Source organism: Hyla sarda, chromosome 3 (assembly GCF_029499605.1).
Source record: "Hyla sarda isolate aHylSar1 chromosome 3, aHylSar1.hap1, whole genome shotgun sequence".
In the NCBI taxonomy this organism is placed as follows: domain Eukaryota; kingdom Metazoa; phylum Chordata; class Amphibia; order Anura; family Hylidae; genus Hyla; species Hyla sarda.
The window spans coordinates 139,187,605-139,203,003 of NC_079191.1; the positions used below are offsets into that span (position 1 = coordinate 139,187,605).

A 15,399-nucleotide genomic window follows, 5' to 3' on the forward strand; every position below is an offset into this window, starting at 1 on the left:
GACGGATAGGACAATCCTTCAGGAAGTGTTCGGTACCGGCACAGTACAGGCAAAGATTCTCCATGCGGCGTCGTGTCCTCTCTTGAGGTGTCAAGCGAGACCGGTCAACTTGCATAGCCTCCACGGCGGGAGGCACAGGAACGGATTGCAGAGGACCAGAGGAGAGAGGAGCCGGGGAGAAAAAACGCCTCGTGCGAACAAAGTCCATATCCTGGCGGAGCTCCTGACGCCTTTCGGAAAAACGCATGTCAATGCGAGTGGTTAGATGAATGAGTTCATGTAGGTTAGCAGGAATTTCTCGTGCGGCCAGAACATCTTTAATGTTGCTGGATAGGCCTTTTTTAAAGGTCGCGCAGAGGGCCTCATTATTCCAGGATAGTTCGGAAGCAAGAGTACGGAATTGTATGGCGTACTCGCCAACGGAAGAATTACCCTGGACCAGGTTCAGCAGGGCAGTCTCAGCAGAAGAGGCTCGGGCAGGTTCCTCAAAGACACTTCGAATTTCCGAGAAGAAGGAGTGTACAGAGGCAGTGACGGGGTCATTGCGGTCCCAGAGCGGTGTGGCCCATGACAGAGCTTTCCCAGACAGAAGGCTGACTACGAAAGCCACCTTAGACCTTTCAGTAGGAAACTGGTCCGACATCATCTCCAAGTGCAGGGAACATTGTGAAAGAAAGCCACGGCAAAACTTAGAGTCCCCATCAAATTTATCCGGCAAGGATAGTCGTAGGCCGGAAGCGGCCACTCGCTGCGGAGGAGGTGCAGGAGCTGGCGGAGGAGATGATTGCTGAAGCTGTGGTAGTAGCTGCTGTAGCATCACGGTCAGTTGAGACAGCTGATGGCCTTGTTGCGCTATCTGTTGTGACTGCTGGGCGACCACCGTGGTGAGGTCGGCGACAACTGGCAAAGGAACTTCAGCGGGATCCATGGCCGGATCTACTGTCACGATTCGGCTGGCAGGAGGTGGATCCTCTGTGCCAGAGAGGGATTGGCGTGGACCGTGCTAGTGGACCGGTTCTAAGTTACTACTGGTATTCACCAGAGCCCGCCGCAAAGCGGGATGGTCTTGCAGCGGCGGTAGTAACCAGGTCGTATCCACTAGCAACGGCTCAACCTCTCTGACTGCTGAAGATAGGCGCGGTACAAGGGAGTAGACAAGAGCAAGGTCGGACGTAGCAGAAGGTCGGGGCAGGCAGCAAGGATCGTAGTCAGGGGCAACGGCAGGAGGTCTGGAACACAGGCTAGGAACACACAAGGAAACGCTTTCACTGGCACGATGGCAACAAGATCCGGCGAGGGAGTGCAGGGGAAGTGAGGTATACATGGGGAGTGCACAGGTGAACACACTAATTAGAACCACTGCGCCAATCAGTGGCGCAGTGGCCCTTTAAATCGCAGAGACCCGGCGCGCGCGCGCCCTAGGGAGCGGGGCCGCGCGCGCCGGGACAGGACCGACGGAGAGCGAGTCAGGTACGGGAGCCGGGGTGCGCATCGCGAGCGGGCGCCACCCGCATCGCGAATCGCATCCCGGCTGGAGGCGGTATCGCAGCGCACCCGGTCAGTGGATCTGACCGGGGCGCTGCCGTAGCGAGGATGTTGCGAGCGCTCCGGGGAGGAGCGGGGACCCGGAGCGCTCGGCGTAACAGCTAATAAACATTATATTAGTAAGTTGCTTTATTATACTTTTTGACATCATACACAGGTTGTTGTCAAAAATCCTTTTAAGAGGATGCTTCTGAAAAAGAATAATAGATTCTGCAAAAGTACAGTATGTGTATAGAGTTCACACAGGAGGAGGTACCTTAAAATATAATTTCGAATAAACATAATTCTGAACTGTGCAGTACTTGCTTGGCATAAGCACATAAACAAATTGTGTATTATTGGTATTTAGCTGCATCATAACAAGAACAAACACCAACCTCTCCATTGGCCTGTTGTGTTTTATAAATAGGAGAAACTCTGGTTGAGTTTGGGCTGCCAATAATCTTTTTGTCTTTTACAACTTTTCCACTTGCCTCATCAACATTCCGCTCTCTCTTGAAAGCATGTGAAATATCTAATTTGCCATCTTGAGATTTCTCCTGCAAATATGAAATATTAGAAGTAAACTGAATTACTAAACAATTTTACTGCTGACATAAATGCATGAAATTAGCAACCCACTGGTTCCCAGTATGTTGCGCGGATATTTCCAGTGGACATTTCACTTTCCCTGTACTTTCCATGCATGTTAAATTTCTTATTGAATTGTCTGCGCTTAGCTTGTTATTTAAAAAATATGCAAATTGGCATAGAAGAAGTGTACTTAAGGAAACAACTGAAGACGAACAGAACTGTCTTTTCTTCGGCAATATTCTCTTATGCGGCTCTGAGTGCATTTATCTTTAGAAACCACAGGATAAAAGCCACTGTTAAGTCCAGGTTAGGCTTAAATTGGAATGCAATGCACAGCTACATTGGCTTTTTGACATATTTTATTTTTACGGCACAGAGCTTTGCATGTTTTGCCGGTTGTAGTTCAATTAAGTTAAAAACTAAAACCTGCGCTGCTTTATTTAAAATGCTCTTTTATATGGTGTGCAGGTGTATCTTAAGAGGCAGTTACTTATGTAAGACTGCACATTTAAGATGTTCATTTCCATACTAAACAAGACACATCTCCCTGCCTAATATCAAACTAACCGCAAGTTAAGGAATAACGGTGGAAACATTATCTAAAATCTATCAAGTAGGAGACGATCGACTGCATGCACGAAGAGAAGGGCTTTGATTCCTTGCTGCCAGTTCTTTTTGTCCTCCACCATCAAGACAGAAATTAATGATCAATGCAGACAGTGTCTCTCAAAGTTTGGGCTGCAGAAGTTTTATGAACAAAGGAAACTTATTTTGGTATAAATGGTAATTAATACGTACGGCTGCTTTGCTTGCGTGCTTGTCAGCCTCAACAGGGACCAGTCATCAGAGTTTCAAAGTGTACACGAAATCCTATATACCATGGGAGTTTACATAATTTGAACCAAGATTAAGGTCTTGTTATGTCTATTCCTTGACAATAGTTAAAAATCCATGAAACTTTAGCCATGTTTTGCTACTGTTGATGCGGCATAAAACAGACCAGAAAATTTCAGAATCTCGTCATGTTCTATTTTTTTAACCAGCTTATTGAGAGAAGCTTCAGTGGGGCAGCGTGAGACGTGTTCTGCTTCGACAGATTAACAGTGAGCAGATGATCAGTCATGGACACAGGAAGAATCAATTTTATTGGTGAGACAACCGAGCAGCAGAGAACATATCATTGTCTGCAAGATCAATCTTATTATTGTGAGAACTTTTTTTATAGCCTGGTTTGGAAAATCAGACAACATATTTCTGTTACTGAGGGCTTATGTATAGTAAGTGAGCCACCATGCATAGTGCTTTCCCTGGACAGGAGATCATTCAGTGTATGTTAGTGGTACACTACAGTGACATTATATATTATAAATATATTCCTTTAATGGACCGTATGTGTTATTAGAAACAGTGCCTTAGGCTTCCTTTGCATGTATTGGCTTATATGTGACTGATTTTAACTCTGAATTCTTAAAGTAGTACATATTATCAGGTGGAATATTCTTTAAGAGGAATAGGATTATATGAGTTATATCTAAAAAATAAATTGTAACAATGGAACAATGGGAGGATCCCAAACGATCAGTCCAGCACTCCGGAGTGTGGTATAAAAATAGCTTATTTATTGTAATAATTCATAGATATAAAATCACAAAGGCAGTGCAGGTAAAAACAACTGACACATTTCTTATAACCTTTATCAAGGTTGATAAAGGGTGTACCTGTACGCCCTTGTCCCACTCCCCTTCTATGACTCAGGCTCAGGATCAGGAGCTGAGCGGCTATCAGCTGCTGGGACCCGAGGCTAATGCCGGACATCACCGGTCGCTGTGATATCAGGTATTAAGTAACCAAACTAAAATGTTTTTAAAAAAAAATAAAACATCCCGGCAGCACTGCAGTGAAAATGCATTGTCCCCATCAGCTGAGGGGACGGCGGGAGGGCCCTTACTTGCCTCTTCACCATCCGATCGGAGCTCCGATGCTCCAGGAAGCCTCAGCAGGAGCAATGGCATGGCATAGAAGATTGCTTGTAATTGTCCCCTATGGGGACTAAGAAAAATAGTGTAAAAAAAAAAAAATTTAGAAATGTGATTTAACCCTCCTTTTCCCATTTAAAAAAAAAATATGTAAGCAAAAATAAACATGAACATATGTGGTATCGCCGCATGCATACATTTTAGAACTATAAAATATAACTATAAATAAAATGCATGGTCAATGGCGTATATGTAAAAAAAGCAAATACCAAAGTTCCGAATTGCGTATTGTTGGTCACTTTGTGTACCCTAATTATTATTATTATTTTTTTTTAAAGCTATCAAAAAAGTACTATCAAAGCAAAAATTTTACTGATAAAATCTAGAGATCACGGTGCAAAAAATTAGCTCTCATATAGTCCCATATATGGGGAAAAAAAATGTATAGGGGTCGGAAGAGGACATTTGTAAGCATGCTAATTTTCATTTACTAACATGATTCCGACTCTTTTTGTCAGGCTTTGCTTTGCAACAGAATGTGCGACAGAAAAAACCCGACAGAATCTGAATCACTCTGAGTGAAAAAAAAAACTACAAATTGGGCGTTGTTTTCCGGAAAAGGGGCGTGTTCCCTACATTTCAGCCAAAATCACTCTTCTTTTCCTAAAACCACTCTGAAATTCATGTGAATTATCTGGGAAGAAAACCTGACACTTTAAAGCATGTATAAAGTTTCAGAAAGCAGAGTAAATTCTCTGGCTGTTTGCTCGTTTGCCTGCCTCGTGTTTTTCAAGCAACTCTTACTTGTATTTTTAAAATTTTTTTGCACAATAACATTTTTAAGCAAAGTTTTAGCTTTATTAACACATTTTTTATGAGTCTTTTCATCACCTTTTTTTTCCCTATCGTTTCAGTAATGACGGTGATTCAAAAAAAAAAAAAAAAATATATATATATATATATATATATATATATATATATATATATATACATACACTCATTTAATACATCTTTCTACATGTTTCTCCCTCCTTCCTCAGGACCAAGTTACAGTGTGTGGATACAGTACTTTATATATACATATTTCCATGAATACATTAACCCATTAAACATTTGAAGTTTGCCGGGTCTGAATGTCATTGGAGGCTGAGTATGACATCAGCATCCAGGGTCTATTGGTGGTGTATAGGAATGAATGGGTTAGATCTATAACATTGTGATTTTTTTGCCCATTGAAATCAATGGGCCCGTTGTGGTCTATGGAGATCTTGCGGCAAACAAGGTAGAAAGCTAAACAGCAGGGTCCTGGTAGTAACGTGGATGGGAGATTCTGGTGTAGGTTCAATTAAGTGTTGGGGGTTATAATTTAATTAGGATAGACATATATGGGTCAATTGATAGTTAAAGTGTTTGAACCGTGGGAAGTAGGTCAATTGGTTACCATAAATGGGCAACTAGGTTAATTGAAACAGGAGGTAATGTGTGGTATCCAATTGACCTAGTTCCCACAGTTCAAAAAATCATGTCTATACTAATTAAAGTATAATCCCAACACTGTATTTCAACCCGGGAATTTAACTTACACTAGGGTCTCCCATCCACATCACTACCAGGACCCTGCCATTTAGCTTTCTACCCCATTTGCTGCAAGATCTCCATAGACCACAATGGACCCATTGATTTCAATGGGCAAAAAATCACAATGTTATAGATCTAGCCCATTCATTCCTATAGACCCTGGAGGCTGACGTCATACTCAGCCTCCAATGGCATTCAGACCTGGCAAACTTCAAATGGTTAATGCATTCATGGAAATATGTATATATAAAGTACTGTATCCACACACGGACCTGAGGAAGGAAGTAGCCCCTCAGAAATGCGTGGTCCTACCACCTACAGAGCATAAGGCTGGTCTATTGTGCGCTTAATTTATCGAAAGTCGCAGGGCTCTTGATAAATTTGGCGCACAGAATTTGGGATCTACGGTTTAGACCAGTGTTTCCCAAACGCGGTCCTCAAGCACCCCCAACAGGTCATGTTTTCTGGACAGTGGGGGAGATTTATCAAAGGTGTTAGACTGTTTATTTTGGTCTAAAATTGTCACACAGAAAGTTGTAGTCTAAATACATGCGACTTTTGCAACTTTTGCTTTAGAGGATTTTTTGAACATGATGTATTCTAGTCTATTTTAGAGGGAAAATGCATTGGTGCTGAATTTATCAATAGTGACTTTTTGGCGAAAATTTGCATTGGCCGAAAGTACGCTGAAATGTCAGACCATACTGAAGCAGGTTTAAATACAGTCTAAACCAGCGTTTCCCAAATGAGATCCTCAGGCATCCCCAACAGGTCATGTTTTCTGGATTTCCTTAGTCTTTCACAGGTGATATAATTATGATCAGTGAATCAGGCATCACCACAGTTATATCACCTGTGTAAGACTAAGGAAATCCAGAAAACATGACCTGTTGGGGATGCCTGAGGATCTCATTTGGGAAACGCTGGTTTAGACTGTATTTAAACCTGCTTCAGTATGGTCTGACATTTCAGCGTACTTTCGGCCAATGCAAATTTTCGCCAAAAAGTCACTATTGATAAATTCAGCACCAATGCATTTTCCCTCTAAAATAGACTAGAATACATCATGTTCAAAAAATCCTCTAAAGCAAAAGTTGCAAAAGTCGCATGTATTTAGACTACAACTTTCTGTGCGACAATTTTAGACCAAAATAAACAGTCTAACGCCTTTGATAAATCTCCCCCACTGTCTGTACTGCTATACGGCGGTACTCACTGACTGCACAGCTAAATGACTGTACTGTTGTATTGAGCCACTAAATGACCTCACTGCTGTATGACTGTAATCACTGACTGCACTGCTATATGGCAGCACTCACTGACTGCACAGCTGTATGACTGTACATACTGACAGTACTGTTGTATTGAGCCACTCACTGACTGCAATGCTGTATGGGCCACAATCAGAAAGCATCTTTTCTTTATGATTAAGCCCCATGTTCAGCTGTCCCTGCCCAAGTTGGTCTGAAAATTCTTAAGTTGTTCAACTATCATGGCCTGTTCATATACGGACCTGTTTTTTTTTTTTTTTTTTTTTAAATAAAATGGGTTCCCCATGTACACCTCACTGTATTTGATGGAAAACACCTGAATAATTTCCTCTTCAAACTATCTGCTACTCCTAAAGGGTCATATATAATACTACCTGTTGTAGGACATTATATTTGCCATTTTCACAAATATGTGATACGGTTTCATTATCTTGAATAAATAAATAACCAAGTCTAATGTTTTTTTTACTTTTTTCACTAAGGGATCAGGTTACATGCAAGCCTTTATTATTAATATAATGGTCATGCAACATTTGTGAACATTACATGTACAACGGCTTTTCCTACTCCCATGCTATAAACTGCCCGACTATGAGATGTGTTCCCAGCATGCTGCATTGTCCTATACATAGGCACAGGTAGAGGAGCAGACAGGGGATAAATACAACAGGTTCTGCAGACTGTTCTGCCTGTAGAGCAAGGTTCTGTAGCAGCTCTGAATGGAGGAACTGGCAGAACAGCTGTGAAAGGGGAGTAGGCAGAGTGGAAGGTTTGTAATAAAAAGAGTTGGAGGACTGCAGTGTAGTCTGGGAATTTTAGTACTGAGCAACTGCTCAACCAGGAAGTAGTGTTTCCAAATAAGCATAAAATGCCAACGAGGAGGGGCCGATTCCCTAGCACTTTCATCATCTGATGCACCTTGTCTCCTCTTCCTGCATTTGATTGACAGCCTCTTGATGTGTGCTGCAGGGGACAGACATGCTGGGCACTTGATGCCATCAACCTCACCCTGTGGGCACATAGTGCTCATATGCATATATGAAAATGGAAATTTCTTGGTTTATACTGCACAGGTTTAGAAATGTAAGGCTTCACTCAGAAAGAGAAACGGGGCTCTCCAGCATAAGAATGGAGCACTCACGACATCAATTATATTCAGATTGCTTGGTCTTTATTTCATGCTTCCCCTACCTCCACATATGTTTGCCAAGTACCATAGTTTCACACCCCTCCCCAATCACAGACTGTAATGTATGGGCTTTTTTTTTACATTGTTTCTTTTATAACGAGTGATGGAGCGGAGTGTTAGTGTAGCATGTGGTATAGTGTATAGCTTAGGGAACCTGTGCTGTATATTGTACCATCATGCTTTGTGTGATTGTAATTTATTGTACAACTTGTAATGACGACCGAATGATCAATAAAGCTATTTCAATACTTTTATTTCAAGGTAAGGTGCAAATAGAAATTGTACAGAGGTTTGTGCACGGGAGCAGTGGAACAGGTGAGGCAGGGGATGAACGCCCTGCCTCACCTGTTCCACAGCTTCTTCACGATAAAAGATCAAACTATCTGAAGACCACGATAAAGGCCAAGCAATCAAAAAGACGACTGATGTGAGTGCTCCATTCTTTTGCTACTACGGAAGTGGACACTTCTGAAGGTGATTTCATCCCCTACCAGGCACTGTAATTAGTTAAGCCAACAGATTTCCTTTAATTAATATGCCTGTATTTGTCAACTCAGCAGAGCAGAGTACTCTATGGGATTGTACTTTATCAGACTGAGTTATTTCAATTCAGTAATTTCACACACACAAAGAAAAAACTAGCTCTGCTGCATCTACACATTTTCCCTTTATTAACAGAAGCCATGCTAGTTGTATCTGGACAGAGAGACAATGCATCCTGGCATTCACTAAATCTACATTACATTATACTGTAGGCAATATTCACGCAGACAATTCACAAAATATGTTTCCCAGTTAAGTGAAAGCTATTCACACACACCAGAATATGTACAGTGAAATTGTGCAATTTAAAAAATACTATCCTTGCTGCCACATTAGTTACGCTTAAATAAAATTTGTTTTTCCCCTTTCTATCCATCCATACATTTGAATACGGAACATACAGCGTGGCTGAACTGTCAGAGCACTGGGCTTTGTCCGATGCCACACTAGATCATGCCCGAATAACTGGCTTACAGTAAGGACCTGTGGCTTTGTTAGATGGACTCTGCTTACAATGCAGTGCAGCTGCTGATCTTCAGAACTCCATTACACACTTCTCTAGAGAAGGCAGTTTGCATGTTATTGACACCAAATAAAGAAGAGAGATGCTGACTACTCCAAAGGAAAAGAAACAGACAGTATTTTACGGGATATTCAGTAGTAATGAAATTCTCTTCATACAGCGGTGGAATTAAAAGGATGCTCAGTCGAATGGACACTTCAGATGAATAGTCCCATTACAGTCTGTTTTCTAAGACTCCAATTAGAAGTCTTGACAGCGGCAACAACCAGTTTCTTTTCTATTAAAAGTAACTTTTCCAAAGTGTTGGCACAGACAGGCTTTTTCAACTGGGTCATACACTTCCCATAACAACATGAATGAGCCACTGCAAGAAATGCTAACATCATACCAGAATCAGTTTAGGATTTAGCTAAATCTAAGCATTAAGCCAGCATATTAACTGTAAAGCTTCTTTAAGACTCACTTTGGATTAACTTTTTCTTAGTTTAATTAGAACAATTTTAAAAGAATGCAATTGACTCTAAATTTATTTTTTAATCCATTCATTAGAATAAGAAACACTTTCCCTTGTATATATATTTTACTGGCTACATTGTAGCTATTTGCATCTCGACACTTTAATTAAATGGATTGGAAATCACTGTATCATAAGTCTGGATAATAACAGAAATTGCTTTTAAATTATTCTGGCACTATGATATTGCCGGTCTGAAAATAAATATACCTACAATTATGTAGCAAATGTATGTAATTTCATTTACAGCTGCATGTTATACACTGTAGCAGGAAAGAAGGAAAGTGTGACCCAAGCAACGTATTGGATACATACAAGATAAAAAAACAAGGAGAAAAGCGAATACACTATAATGCAGTGCACTTCCCTCCAAGAAAAATATATAATGAATCAATCTTTATTAGCATATAAAGGGTACACAATGATAGAAAAGACAAGATTAAAAACTATTAAAAGCGCTCGAACCCGAGAAACATCCTACACAAAAAATGAGAGGGCAGAGTGACTTCACCCTCAGGTGTCGGTAAAACAGAAAAAAGACTTGCAATGGCGCTGCCTTGGGCAGCGCCATTGCAAGTCTTTTTTCTGTTTTACCAACTTCTGGACTTTAGCGACTCCTCAGAAGAGCCCAGTCGACTCTGCAGGCTGCAGCCGAGGACCTCAGCCTTGATACACATAAAACCATGGATTGCTTAAGGTGAGCATCGTACATCTTGGGGCACCTGGGACATACCAAGTCCATGGAATTACGCGAGGCGCTGCCCTCAATTTTTTTCCTCTTATTTATTTTTCACCCTCAGGTGGGCACATGTAAAATCAGTGCAACAGTCAATCCGTCCTAAGCCCCAACCGCATACAAAAAGAGACTATATATATATATATACTCACCTGTCCCATTCCCCGGCTGTCACGTCCTGGCGCGCGCGGCTCCGCACTCTAGGGCGCGCGCGCCGACTCTGTAAGATTTAAAGGGCCAGTGCACCACTAATTGGTGCCTGGCCCAATCAGTGTCTATGAGCTTCCCTGATCCAGGTGTATATAAACCCACTTACCCTTCCTGTCCTTGCCGGATCTTGTTGCCTCAGTGCCTAGTGAAAGCGTTTTGTGAGTGCCCTTACCAGCGTTACCAGAACTTCTGCCGTTGCCCTTGACTACGAACCTTGCCGCCTGCCCCGACCTTCTGCTACGTCTGACTTTGCCTCTGTCTTGTCCTTTTGTACCGCACCTGTCTCAGCAGTCAGTGAGGTTGAGCCGCTACCGGTGGACATGACCTGGTTGCTACCGCCGCAGCAAGACCATCCCGCTTTGCGGCGGGCTCTGGTGAAAACCAGTAGCAACTTAGAACCGGTCCACCGGTACGGTCCACGCCAATCCCTCTCTGACACAGAGGATCCCCCACCAGCCTGCCGAATCCTGACAATTTGCTTTTCTCCTTGTTTGTATCCAGCAGTTTGGATGCACTGTCCTGCACCCCCATATCTATGGTTTCTTTTCAATTTCAAAATGTTCTCCACTGTATTGTAATTGGCCACAAGTAGTTATTGAGGCATGTGGCATCTTCATGTAGCTATGGCTTTCAGGGCTGTAATTACTCTGGTTCCGGTGTGATTGACAGCCCAGGCAAGGCCTGACGTCACAGCTTTGCTCCTGCAGCACACTGAAATCTTGCGCAGACTCAGAAGCAGTGCAATCCCCGGGCATATAGCTACTCCTGGGCTTCTGAGACTAAGTACATGCTACTAAAAAAAAATTACATCAGAGTGTTCCCAAAGCTATAATCCTACATTAAAAAGTAAGAGTAAAACAGTGTGAGTAGCCCTGGAGGGACAGCATGTGCTTTTTGGAGTACGTGTGACAGGTTGAGAGAATAAAATTGTCCCTGTCACAACTTTTGACATGTCACAGGGGAATTTCAAAAGTTTTCATCAGTCAGGATCTAAGCATTCAGGCGCCTATTGATCTCAAGATAGAGGCCCAAGGTAACGCGCTTCACTCCCCGGCTGGCTGTGATCTCCACCCAGTTGCAGGAGATAGACTCAAATAAAATAATAAATAAACCATGTAAGTACTGAAGGCAATACTCATACTCACTTTTGTCAGGGATATACAGTATATAGTTTCCCACATTCTATGCCACAAAAACATTAGGTTTGTGGCCCTATGTGTAGCTTTTTGCCCAATGATATGGTGATTCCATTATTCTATTTAGAAGTTGAAAAATACATTTAGGACTATTCCTGACACTGCGGATTCCCTCTATTACCACACTACAGAGTCATAGGCATTCATACAGCCCTATGTTACAGAGATAGCCTATAATAGGTTTACCAATGGATTCCATATGAAAATGACAGAAACTACTTACAGAATAGTATGAGCCCATAGACTTCTGTGAGTAATCTATTACAGTTCTGTATAACTTGGAATTTGTGCCCAGCTGTATGGGTCTGTTCACTTTTCATTTAGTTTTGTATTTCATTTTACATTTAGTATATGCACTGGAAAAACTCCCAGTGCGCATGCTGAAAGTTTGCATAGAGCTCCATGCACCCAGAATATGGCAAAAGAGTCAATTGGCAAAAAGAGTCAGTTTTTCTTACTGTATTGGAATGTGTAAAGTTTAAAAAATAAAATAAAAAATGACACAAAAATAAATACACAGTAGCACACCGTATACATTTTTTATAATGAGAGTCAATGGCTAAAGTATGGTGCTGTACGCTTATACAGTGGCCTACACAGAGTCTTCCATTTGAGGTGGGGAAATCTGGGGAAATCTGACATGTACACAGATAAATAAATAATATTAGAGATGAGCGAACTTACAGTAAATTCGATTCGTCACAAACTTCTCGGCTCGGCAGTTGATGCCTTATCCTGCGTAAATTAGTTCAGCTTTCAGGTGCTCCGGTGGGCTGGAAAAGGTGGATACAGTCCTAGGAGACTCTTTCCTAGGAATGTATCCACCTTTTCCAGCCCACCGGAGCACCTGAAAGCTGAACTAATTTACGCAGGATAAGTCATCAACTGCCGAGCCGAGAAGTTCGTGACGAATCGAATTTACTGTAAATTCGCTCATCTCTAAAGAATATAACAGAATACCCTTAAATACCCCTTTTGCACATAATTTGCATATACAGTGATCCCTCAACTTATAACGGCCTCAACATACAATAGTTTCAACATACAATGTTCTTTTCTGGACCATCGTAAGTTGAAACCAGACTCAACATACAATGTACAGACAGTCCAGATCTGTGATACCTGTCAATGGCTGGAAGAACCAACCACTCAAAATGGGCATTCGCTGGTAAAACCTCTGTATTACTGAAGCGTATGCACTGACTGGTGTCTGGTAGCGCCCCCTACAGTACAGGGAGGTATTACATGTTCTGAACACTTTACCTGTACCAGGGTTAGCTTCTCCTTTGGACACCAGGTGAGGGTCATTCCATAACTTTTTTAGGACACTGTGTACTGTACAGGACCCTGAAGAAGCTCCTGTCCACTACACAGACCACTGTTTCCCAGGCAGGGTGGCCCCAGCTGTTGCAAAACTACAACTCCCAGCATGCCCGGACAGCCTTTGGCTGTCCGGGCATGCTGGGAGTTGTAGTTTTTCAACAGCTGGAGGCTCCCTGCTTGGGAAACACAGACATAGACAGTAATTTACAGCTCCCAGCAGATCTTTCTTACTTTTATATGTAAGGACTTGCTTTATCTATATTAGTTATCTACTTATTTTTCTTTAATTCTCACTTCATCCTATTTTTTGGATGACATTTTGGTGCCTTTAGAACCAATTACCAGGTTTCCATAGAGTTCTGGTCTCAACATACAATGGTTTCAACATACAATGGTCGTCCCAGAACCAATTAATATTGTAACTTGAGGGACCACTGCTGATTTCTTGCCAATTCTAAAGAAGAAATCTGGGAATGTATTATTTCTTTTACTTAGATAGTGCAGCATATGCTATTAAAAAATTATTTAGAAGTTCTTGCATATACATGGGTTTTCAGCCATTTCTGATCCATCAGTAAAATAATGTGATGCTGCCTACGTTTCCCATGAATCCTCTGGCTTTGCAGAGTGTGAGGGTCTGGCATTTGATCATTGTACCTGTTCCTCTAATAAGGCTGCAAGTGCTGGAGTTCAACCACATGATCTTATTAGACTGGGTTGAGGCAAGTTCATATTAGGAGCAGTTTTGAAGAGTTTTCTTATATAAAGGGAGATATATTGCCATCAGGCGAAAGTGATTTGCCCTATAAATGCAACTGATGCGTTACTTGAAGTCTACAGGCTGTGTTTGCACGTAGAATCTTTTACTGCATTTTTCACACATTTTAAGGCATTTATACTGTTTCTGCAGTTATTTTTCTTGCACAACTGCAGTAAAAGCCACAGCAAGAAATGCAATATCTGAACACATCCTTATAAGAGGTGATTCGGATCACACAAAGATAGAAGAAGCATACAGATCTAGGTGGGGAGGGGTCTGTAATAATGTCATCCTGTAGTTCACAGGAAGTTAAATGACCCAGGACCGACTTCCTATTGGCACAATTAATAAGAACAGTAACTTTTTTTTTTTTTTTTTAACAGACTGAAGATCACATGATCAATTTAGAGAAAACACAAAGATGCAGCTGAGCTGGAATAACACAAATAGCACTGTGAAACTAGTGATGGTGAGTGTTAAGTATATGGGCAGGGGGAAAAAAAGTGCTTCTTTAAAGGGGTACTCCCGTGGAAACCTTTTTTTTTTTTTTTTTTTTAAATCAACTGTTAAACAGCTTTGTAAATCACTTCTATTAAAAAATCTTAATCCTTCCAGTACTTTTAGGGGCTGTATACTAAACAGAAATCCAAAAAAGAAATGCATTTCCTGTGATGTCCTGACCACAGTGCTCTCTGCTGACCTCTGCTGTCCATTTTAGGAACTGTCCAGAACAGGAGAAAATCCCCATAGCAAACATATGCTGCTCTGGACAGTTCCTAAAATGGACAGCAGAGGTCAGCAGAGAGCACTGTGGTCAGGACATCACAGGAAATGCATTTCTTTTTTGGATTTCTCTTTAGTATACAGCCCCTAAAAAGTACTGGAAGGATTAAAAAATTTTAATAGAAGTGATTTACAAATCTGTTTAACTTTCTGGCACAAGTTGATTTAAAAAAAAAGTTTTCGACAGGAGTACCCCTTTAAAGTGTACCTGTCATCAACAAAAACGTTTAAGATAATACCATTATATGTATATTTGCAATATACATTGGTTACAAATTGCATACATTTTTGAGTGAAAAAATGCTGTCCCTGCTGCTATTGTCTGTGTGCCTCTATGATTAGTCCAAAAACAGGAAGTGAGGGTAGGACAAGCAGGGATCTGTGCAGACTCCTGGCTTGTCAATCATCCTGATGTATGACCCAGGAGCATGTTATAGAGCCTCAGTGCACACTGTCCAGGTTTTTCTCTGTGCACTGAGCCCTGCTTGTCCACCCTCACTTCCTGCATTTGGACTCCTAATTAGAGACACACATGCAATTGCTGCAGGGACAAAAATATAAAACATTTTCAACCAATTACAAATTTTATATATATATATATATATATATATATATATATATATATGTATATAATGGTATCTACATTATTTAAAAAGTTTTTGTTGACGACAGGTACACT

General features: G+C 41.4%; 1 protein-coding gene across 7 annotated transcripts in view; it reads right to left on the reverse strand.

Moving 5' to 3' along the window:
* ZBBX (zinc finger B-box domain containing) overlaps window positions 1-15,399 on the reverse strand; it is a 205,916-nt gene that overhangs the window by 130,832 nt on the left and 59,685 nt on the right. For 5 of the 7 annotated variants that reach the window (XM_056565098.1, XM_056565096.1, XM_056565101.1 and 2 more), the window contains one exon: window positions 1,923-2,084. The exons of 1 other annotated variant lie outside the window; for it this stretch is intronic. In XM_056565098.1, coding sequence (XP_056421073.1) covers window positions 1,923-2,084 — 162 coding nt within the window. The remainder of the gene's footprint in view (window positions 1-1,922; window positions 2,085-15,399) is intronic. One more of the 7 variants, XM_056565100.1, reaches the window with a different exon arrangement.